Here is a 10,432-nt window from a genome sequence, read left to right as displayed (position 1 = left end):
GCAGCCTACTAGCAGGGAGACCGAGAAGAGAAGCACCGAGTCCCTCCTATTCTCCTGCTTGCTCTGAGGACTACTAGGATAGCCACCTCAAGAGATAGTTCACAACAGTGAGTTGGCTTTTTATCCTTGCCTTTGGGAGGCACCAAAAACACCCGAGTCATACTTTGATGTGGTCCCGTCTAGAATTCCCCCTCTCTACACTGCAGAGAATTCTGTGTCAGCACAGGATAGGTGATAAATACTCTCCAAGCATATGCAAGCTAATGCATGAAGCACAAGTGATACCGATGTTAATTCCATGGCATAATGTTTTCATTGCAATATTTATTCTCTAGGGAAACCATTTGAGATGACTACAATCATGAATGCGGCTGTTGCCAATATTATAGTGTCCATTTTACTCGGCAAGCGATATGAATACGAAGACCCCACGTTTGTAAGATTACTGAACTTGGTCAATGAAAACGTCCGGCTTGTGGGAAGTCCCTCAGTCGCGGTAAACTATTTAAACTTTGGTTTTTAAATGGTTGAAAATACCAGTACAAACAGTACAGGCAGGACTAGGTACATATTCATGCCTTTAAAGATTCACTGCACAAACTGAAGACTTCGTAGCAGATAGAAAACTCATTCTGAGAAACTTGCAACTTATTTTAAATGTTTCGGAAAATATATGGAACGATCCTTTGAAAGCTGTACCACTTGAAGTCTTGCCAGGGCCTCAGGCAGCCTGCGTGGGCAATGCCAGCAACCTACCCCCCATGTCCCAGTTCCTAATCTCCCGATGGTTGCACGGCCTAGTAACCCCAGCCAATGCAATGTTGGAAACCAGCGGGAAGGTTTGGGTGGTACAGTGTCACAGGAGATTTTCAAAACACCTTTGAGATTTCTGCCTCAGCAGTAGGATTTGGGAATGTCTTTAAAAAATTATTATAAGGGATACCGAAAAAAGAAGGAATAGGGAAAAACAGATAGAAAATATAATTACCAAAAAAACCTAGTGTGAGGGCAATTTTACAGAAACTGAGGACACTTTTTCAAAATATATATGTATATGTAGAAAAGTATATAGTATAATAGCTTAACAAATGTTTAACAAGATATATATGATGTAAGGGCATAAGGATATAGCTGAAAATATATATGACCTATTAACTCAAAAAGCTGTATAATGACCTACTCATTCTACCAATTTGTCATACTATATTTCCATTTTTATCTTATCTTATCGATCTTATCTGTTATATGGTATAACATAAATAACATCATAAAAGTTTATAAGATTTCACACAACAGTTTGTTATAATAAATAAGTTTGTTATAATAAACAGCATGTACTGCTGTTTTCATTTCATATTAAAACTATCTCCCTTATAAATAAAAGCCGAATGGTAGTGGCACTTCTCTAGAACATTCCACACGCTCCAAAATCAGTTTGCTCTCTGATCTGTCTATCAGAGGGTCTCCCTATTCACTAACTGCTTTGCCTGAGTCCTGCCTCCAACATTCTAAACATTTTGCTAATCCTCTCCCCCCCATAGCCAGTCAGAACATTACTGGAGATTATTTGCATATGCAGCCTCATTGGCCTCTGCCTCGGAACACAGAGGTCATTTGCATATGCGACTTGATTGGCTTTTGCCTCTCACATTCTAACCAGTTTTGCTCTTCTGAGGTAAAATGTGTCCAATCTCCAGGTGAGGGCTGGAGATCACTCAGAATTACAACTGCTTTCCAGATGGCAGAGATCAGTTCCCCTGGAGAAAATGGTGGGCTCTGTATCCTTATATGCTGCTGAGGTGGCCCCCGTATGACAGCCAATGTGACATAGAAGTCAGGGCTTCAGAGCACGGGAGAGGCTGCAGGTGTGTGGGGGGTGGAAAGCTGAAGAGTGAGGGGGAAATAAAGGTAGGTTGATGATTGGCTGGGAAGGAGATAGGTTTGCCAACTCCAGGTGGGAAATTCCTGGAGATGTGAGGGATGGAGCCTGGAGAGGGTGAGGTTTCAGGAGGCATGGGACCTCAGACAGGTACAAAGCCATAGACTCCACCCTCCAAACCAACTATTCCCTTCTGGGGAACCACCGTTGCCAATCTCCAGGTGAGGGCTGGAGATCACTCAAAATTACAACTGTTCTTTAGGTAGCAGAGATCAGTTCCTCTGGAGAAAATGGTGGACTCAGTGTCATTATACCCTGCTGAGGTCGCCACAGCAAATTGACACTGAGTGTCCAAGGCCGGGGCACCCGCCCAGAGCCTCTTTCTAGAGGCCGTTGTATTTATTTCCACAACGGGCCTTTTTCCTAGTCTTATAGTATTATTGTTTACTGTTAAACCTTTCAGATATATAACTAAAGAGTCATCGAAAACTTGGCAATTGTTTTCGAATTCATCTTTCGGACTTTGGTGAATGGCTTTTATAGTTTTTATCCATCTTCTCAATGTCTTTTGGGGTAATGTACCGGTGATAAAACATTTTATACCAGTTCTCTCTAAGTGCTTGACTCGCTGTAAATGTTATGTCTTTCGTCCAAACCTTTTCCCATTGCTGAAATCAAATCTCCTTGGCAAAGCTTTGTGACCATTTCACCATACATGTCTTGACTTGGATTTGGGGATTTCTTGATCTTTTTCTTTCTCATATTTTATTCTTTTAGCTGTACAACATGTTTCCTGCTCTGGGCTTTCTTTCTGGTGGTCGCAAGACTGTCCTTAAGAACAGGGATGAACTGTACGCCTTCATACAGGCCACCTTCATAGAACACCTGAAAGAACTGGACGTGAACGACCAGAGGAGCTTTATTGATGCTTTTCTAATCCAACAGCAAGAGGTAAAGCATCGTGTTTGTGGGATTATGAGGATGTTCTATATACAGGAGAGACCTGTCTCCATGAAAGACCATGTGGTGAGAATGAGAGGTCAAAAGGCCGGAGAGAGAGGGGGGCCAGAGGGCAGCTCCCAGGTTAAGACAATGAGAGGCATCCCATTCAAGGAGATAACATCTGTACACACAGATGTAGCATCCCCCCCCAATGTTGAGGCAAGCTGAGTCTCTCCCTTCAGCACTCCCTCTCCACTCTGTAAGCTATCAAGGTTCACAATGTTCAGGTTGTCCCGCAGACCTTGGTATTTGTCTCTTGGTAGCAGTTGGGTAAATAGCCCGCTGTCATTTTCTCAGTGGGACAGTAGTGTCATTTGACAACTCCTTGTCCCTGCAGGACCCTTACATACTGGTACCTGATTCCAATGTGCTTTGTCTGTGCACTGTTCTTTTTTGAAAGAGCTATAAGCTCTGGTTATCCTCTAGCATTTGAACTGGCAAAGGGTCCTTCATACCAAAATCCTCATGTAACATTATAAAGGTAAAGGCAAAGGTTCCCTTGCTCGAAAGCCAGTCGAGTCCGACTCTAGGGTTGTGGTGCTCATCTCCGTTTCAAAGCCAGAGAGCCAGCGCTGTCCAAAGACGTTTCCGTGGTCATGTGGCCGGCATGACTAAACACCAAGGCGCACGGAACGCTGTTACCTTCCCACCGAAGTGGTACCTATTGATCTACTTACAGTTTCTTGCTTTCGAACTGCTAGGTTGGCAGGAGTTGTAACATCATAAACCCTCTAATTCTCTCTACGCTGTGGAAGTAGATCCAAATTCTGCTTCAGGAGATGAGCGGGCAACACTTTCTTGTTTACAACTTGCTCAACTTATAACAGTACCTCCACAGAAAAATACATAACTGCTAGTGGATCTTAGGCCTGATCTTTCTCCAGTCCAGTCTTCATCAGCATACCCCAATAGCGAGGGATTGTTAGTTGCTGGCAGTTGCAGTTGAAAGTGTGTAGTACCCTTTCAGTAACTCATCACCCTTTTAACTGTACTCCAGTTCTTTGTGGTGGATGTGCTAACCCTTCTGGATACTATATTTACAGCTGTTGTGATGTTAGGTCTTGTTGTCACTGCTAAGTATAGACACTCGCCTATGGCATCTCTGTAGTTATTGCTGTCTGGCAGTGGTTCATTGGGTACCTTTTCTTTGTAGAAGCCCGGTTACATCGGTGTGCGCATGGGATTAACACCCTCCACAGTGTTCCCTCTAAACTGTCAACTGTTTTGAGCAGAAATTCTAACTTTTGGACAAAATAATCTATGAACATAAAAGTTGTGAGCGAGCCTAATTTTTTAAACAAAGTTTTGTATGTTTACAAACATACAAAACATACGAACATGAAGAAATGGAAAGAACGGGGGGAAGGGAAAGGGAGGGGAGGGGACGAAGGAGAGCTTCTTATATGAATGCTGCTTCTTTGTTTCAGATCTTCCCCCAGTGGGAAACTAGGGCAGCATATTTGCTTTCTTAATAACACATTTCATGACATTTTGAAGCCTTGTTTTGTAAAGAGTAGAAGCCCAAAAGTGACAGAGCTTGTATCTCTGTTGAGAAAGGGAGGGAGGGAGGGAGGAAGAGAGGGAAGGAGAGAGGGAGGAAAGGAGGGAGAGAGGAAGGGAGGCAGGGAGGAAGGGAGGCAGGGAGGAAGGAAGGAGGGAAGGAGGGAAGGAGGGAGGGAGATTGAAAGGAAGAAGAAAGATGCCCCTGTGATGTCTTTTCTCCTGGAAGCCTAACCATGACTGGAGAGCATTCTCACTTCCCGATGCTTCCCTTGCTGGGTCTGTTCCTGGACCCAGCTGTTCAGGTGGGGATTCCATCAGTGCGGGGCCCAATCCTTTCAATGCTTCCGAGGAGGATGTGGCAGCTGGCTGGCCCATGGCATTTTGAACTCAGTGAGAGACAAGGTTGCCTGCCAGATCATTTTATATCGAAATGATTTATATCTTAATGTTTTGTGAAGTCATTTTGATCAGTCCTGTCGACCTCCTTGTCTGTCTCACCATAGTATCCCTTTTCTGCTGTATGCAGGTGACGTGGTCCGGTTATCCCTCCTATTGGTTTACAGAGACCCTTAAAGCTTTTTCCTGACTACTGTTGTGAAGAAGGTTTGACAGTAAACTGTCAGAAGTCCAAGGTGGCGGTCTTCACCAGTAAACAGAATTCTAAAACATATCGTTGGCCCATGGGGGCGGGGGTGAATTAGAACAAGTTAAAGAATTTTCTTATCTTGGGATTGTATTTGCTTCACATTTAACCTGGGACTTGCATCAAAAAGCTGTGAGAAACAAATTTAAACCTGTATCGTGGGTATTCTGAGTTTCTTTTGAACAAGAAGGAGACATATACCAGGAGCTATTCTAAAGGTAACTCCTATTATATGGGGTGGCAATAAGATTTAAGGCGGTCATGGAATCTATTGATTTCCCACTTCTTTACTTCCTCAGAAAGCTGCTAAACATCCCACACTGTGTTGCTGCTGTGACTTTGCATATCAAATGTGTTCAGCCATCACTGGAAACTAGCGCATGAATACGTGCATGTAATCGTTGCTTAAAGTTACTTTTTGGTGTTAATGGCTATCCGGCTTTATTGATGGAGGTTTCTTATAAATCATCATCTTTTAGGATCATGGATAAGAAATGGTCAACTATTGCTTTTACCACAGAACCTATCAAGGCACGGGGGGCTTGCCAAATCAGTAAATTTAATTTAAAAATGGATTAGGCTGATTGATCACAATAGTTCTATTCTTCATAACAGTTTTGTTCCTCATGCTCAATGAGTTTGTTCTTCACAATTCTTTTTAATGCCTCCCCTTGGTTCTCTTCCCTCCTGGTCTTCTCAGGGCCTTTGCTCTTGCTAGAATGAATGCCCATTCAACAATGTTTATGAGAAGCGGCGATGTGCATTTTCCCTGCACTGACGGGATTTGCTCTTCCTCGCTTTGTAAAATAGATACAAGTTCTCATAATTTTTCGGAATGTCCTTTAGATTCCAACCTAAGATGTGGTTTCATTTTACTACAGTAGGTGAGTCTCTACTATTCTATTCCAAGCAGGGTGGTCCCGTTTCAGATCAAAATCCTTTTTTTTTTAAAATAAAGGTTTTATTGGCTCCCCTAAAAAGGGGAGGTATTTCGCTTAAAAGAAAAAAAGGAAGGGGTAGACAGTGGGAGAAAGAGAAAGCTGAGTGATATATAAACTGGTAAATTAAACTGTTAGTAATGTCCAATTAATCTTCTTGGGCTTCTTCTGTGTGTTGCCAAACTTCTTTTCTTAGTCCTGTTACATGTATTCTCTGTTAGTATGTTAGTAATGTTCCTTTGAGATTCTGTTAATAAAAAGGGTCTCTTCTGTGCACATTCAGAACCGCTTCTTTGCGTGCTGGGTATTTTTACTATCGCTGACATGGAGGAGCTTCCTCTGGTCTTCTCCTTCCGGCTTGTTAGATCCTCCTTCGGGTTGTTGTTAATACGCTCAGTTCATGTACTATAAATCCTCTTCCTTTCATGCCCCGGAGGTCCCCATTTTCGAGAATGGTATCAATTTCATTTTCGCTTTTATATTCGCTCCCAGACTCTCTATGGGTCCTCCTCGCAATTGTTGACTTATAAGCGCTTATCAGGCACTTCTCGCTGTCACAATTCCAACTTATCTTTTTTGCAAAACTCCCGTCGGATTCACAGCCATAAACAGTCCAAACATTCAACAGCCGGCTCTTGCGCACAAACAAACGCCCAGACGGAAGTCCCTCCCTCCTCTCCGCTCGCTTTTGCCCAGCTCCGACATCTTTTCTTTTTTGTTTACTTTTAGAAAGTTCTTAAAATGTGCTCCAGAGAGACAAGTTTCTCGCTTTCAAATACATCAAAGGAAAACATCACTGTCCGCTCAATTCATCCCCCCCTCCTTTTCTTTTTCGCTTGTATAGATGGAGGATTAACCTCTTCGCCTTTTTCGCTGGGAGGGGGGGGAAACAATTTTCAGTTCTTTTTCTCTGCATTTTGACAACTCACAGTTAAGCCGATCTTTTCTTTTTCTTTTCCACTTTTGCGGATGGTCGCTTTATCACTCGGTGACGTCTGGTGGCTCCGCTAAACCCCGTTCGGGGTCGCTCACGCAGCAAGGTCCATTGGGGCAGGGCATGGCGGGAGCCTCGCTCTCCGACCTCTCGGCCGAAAGAGCGACTCCCCCCTAGTGCGCCCTAAAGCGCCCCGGATCCGAGCTCCTCTCTTCTGAGGGGCTCGTTCGGGTCTCCACTCGCGCGGATTCCCTCCTCCACCGCGGGCGGGCGAGGCGCCCTCGGGAGCGACCCGAGGAAGCGTCCGCCATGCGCGGGAGCCAAACCGGAAGCCCCCGTTTCAGATCAAAATCCTAATACAACTTTGGATGTTACAAAAAAATATTCCTTTGGTCTCTAGAGATTGCAAATGAAATTTCAGATTATTATACTGCTCAAGGCATTGAGCCATAGAGCTTTAACTGGACAAAGAAAAGGAAAGGAATGCTCTCTTTCTTCTTATCTTCTAGGAGAAGAACAAGAACCAGAGCAATGGATTTTTCCATAATGATAACCTAAAAGCTGTTGTGGGGAACTTATTTGGCGCTGGCATGGAGACCACTTCAACTACCTTGCATTGGAGCCTGTTGCTGATGATGAAGTACCCTGAAATTCAGAGTAAGTCCTTTCCATTTCTTGGTTTCCATTATTCTAGGGTATCTGGATTCCAGGTATGCATAGAGGTAAGAATGGGGGGGGGGGAAACCCAGAGACTGCTGTTGGATGTTACCTGCATAGGACGTTTTCCACAGGAATGGCTCTCCCCGCTCCTGCATTTGTATTCCTCCACCTCTTTCACTCATTTCTGGAGATGTGTTTGCAGTCCCAGGTGCAAAAATGCAGTTGGTCCTCTCTTCTGATACAGCATTAGACTTCCCTGTTTCTGGGAATTCCCTTGCTGCACCACAAGAGGGGAAAAACTGCGTTGTTGCTCCTGGGACTACAAAAACCACTGTGGAAATGAGCGAAAGTGACGAAGAGCCATTCCTGCAGAAAACGTCTGAGGGAGAACAATACGCACCAGTGAGTTATACTTCCTGTTTCCCCCCCCCCCTCTAGTGTAATGTAACAGAAGGGGTGGGTTGGATCCTCTTCCAAAGTGGCATGTGTTGTGCCCTTCCCCAAGGTCCCAATCATGTTCAGAGAGTGACTGTTCTCTCTCACTCTCTCAGGGCCAAACTAGATATTAAAATAGCCATGGAGAAGATTTTGGTGGCTTAAAAAAATGGAAATGTGTGAGGGGGCAAGGGGGAAACTTACTGGGGGGTTGTCCTCACCAGTAATCCATTACCTCAAGTATTTTTATTGCATTGACTCAAAGAATAGCAAACAACAAACACAGAATCATAAAATAACAACACGGACAGTAGCCTTGCCAGCTACAGTATAAAATTCACAACCATAACTACGAAGATTAATTTCTTGAATAATAAATTACTTATCATGATAGAATTATTCATCAGTAGGACTTAAATCAAGAGAACGGAACTTTATTTTAGTCTTAACCACAGCAATAAATTTTGCCGTTTGCAAAGTTAGCCATTTATTTTCTACCCTCCAGTAGTGTTACAAGTTTATTCAGACCTGATCTCCCTGATATTCATAATAAAATATTTCCAAAGTATCTTTCCCACTTCTCTGTAAACTTTAACTCTAAAAACACCCTCCAAGAAACAACAATTTCCCAGGGAGAAATATCCAGGGAGAAATATCCACTTAAAGTCCTCTTTCCTCAAATTCAAAATTTCCAAATGGGTTCCACCCATTCTCTCCCCCTCTTGAGGACTGTTGGAGTCCAAGGCTGAACAGCAAGGCCCCCTCCATCATGGGGGCACTTTTTCAAGAGCAGGATCCAAGATCCATTCATACTAACTAAGACAGCCCCAGTGTTTTTAAGGAATAATTCAAAATATGAAACAGAAATTCAGTTCATTGGGGGGGAAATGTTCTGTTTTCTCAGAGCAAGTACAAGAAGAAATAACAAAGGTAATCGGGTCTGCTCAGCCACGGATTGAGCACCGAGCAAAACTGCCCTACACAGATGCGGTGGTTCACGAAGTTCAGAGGTTCGCTAATATTATCCCTAACAACCTGCCACATGCCACCACTGCAGATGTCACTCTTGGAGACTACTTCATTCCAAAGGTGATCATTGTGTGCTTTACATTCATTGTTCAGCTGAATAGGGCAGATTTGTAAAATTTTTGCAACAAATATTTAATATTGTGGAATAAGAGAGCCAGTTAATGAAGTTCGATGTCCCGTAAATTTATCTGACAGAAACAATGTGGGGGATTTTGTTATATTTTCAGATGGCAACACCTGTTCTGGATTTATACATATTAACTTCTGAATGTGTGTCTTTTTGAAATAGTAGATATTACTGCCCACTGAGGAAGGCCCTAGAGGCCGAAACGTGTATGGCCTTATTGGTCATTTGATATATTCAACAACTTCTTATGTGAAATCAACAACTTTCTATGTGAAATTGCTACAGCTTATGTAAAGCTCATGTTGATGTTTTATGCAGTCTAATATTCACACCTTATGTTTCTAATCTTTGCCACTGTGTACACCATACAATCTCTCCCCTTATATAAAGCCGTAGTGGGGTCCAACATTCCAATGACCTACAGTGTTTGGGCGCAAGTACTGTCAGTCAGAGGATGCTGGCTGGGTTGGCTGGCTGCTTTGTGTAGTCCCGCCCACGTCAGCCCCGGCCAGCATGTTCGGCTCAGTCTGCTCTGGGCCTCTGACAGGAGAGGACCATCTGCAGATTGAGCGCAGGGACGGGCCGTTTCAGCCCAGCCGGAGAAGCCCCAAAAAGTTGCCGGTAGACACACGGTGACCCAGGTAAGGGGATGGAATTGCGCGGGAAACCCCAGAACAGAGCGGCGGCCGAGCTGCCTGTGTCTTTGGGTGGGGGTGTTCCTGGTGCGTGTGGAGGGGGAGGCAAGTCAGCGGCCACCGCTGGCCTGAGTTCTCTCCCACCCACTGCAGCCTAGGCCACTCTTCTCTGATTGGGCCAGCGTTTCAAGGTCATTTGCATATGGAAGTTGATTGGACTTCACTCCATTCTGCACCTCAAATCCCCCCCCCCCACAAGACAGTTGGAACTGTCAGTTGCATATGGGACCTGGTGTATTCTGAGGTAAAATATGTCCTCACTCACAACACATCACTTCCCCTTCAAAAGAAACAAACCCAATAACACAATTATGCCACACCAAAAAAAAAGACAGATCACACCACAAGCAGAATACCACAAGGCAAAAAATGATAGGAAAAGGTGCCAGCAGTCACCCCATCACTGCCACAGATATGTACCTGAGAGCGCTTCAGAGGATGGTCTGCAGGTCCCAGGTTCATGTTTTAAAAGCTGCCTGGGGGATTATGGACCATTCACACACTTTCAACCTTAACATACCTCATAGGGTAGTTGTGCAGATCATACGGGGGAGAGGAGAATGATGTCAGCTGCTTTGGTTCCCACT

The 10,432-nt window shown here is 44.1% G+C and overlaps 1 protein-coding gene across 1 annotated transcript in view; it reads left to right on the top strand.

Moving 5' to 3' along the window:
- LOC107112851 (cytochrome P450 2K4-like) overlaps positions 1 to 10,432 on the top strand; it is a 25,247-nt gene that overhangs the window by 12,130 nt on the left and 2,685 nt on the right. Inside the window, 4 exon segments of the mRNA XM_015414049.1 lie at positions 306 to 496; positions 2,657 to 2,830; positions 7,415 to 7,556; positions 8,899 to 9,083. Of these exon segments, the coding sequence (XP_015269535.1) occupies positions 306 to 496; positions 2,657 to 2,830; positions 7,415 to 7,556; positions 8,899 to 9,083 (692 nt within the window).

Source organism: Gekko japonicus, unplaced genomic scaffold, assembly GCF_001447785.1.
Source record: "Gekko japonicus isolate JY-2015 unplaced genomic scaffold, Gekko_japonicus_V1.1 scaffold3091, whole genome shotgun sequence".
In the NCBI taxonomy this organism is placed as follows: Eukaryota; Metazoa; Chordata; class Lepidosauria; order Squamata; family Gekkonidae; genus Gekko; species Gekko japonicus.
Note: the sequence above shows the minus strand (reverse complement) of the source record. Positions and strands in the feature narration are given on the sequence as shown.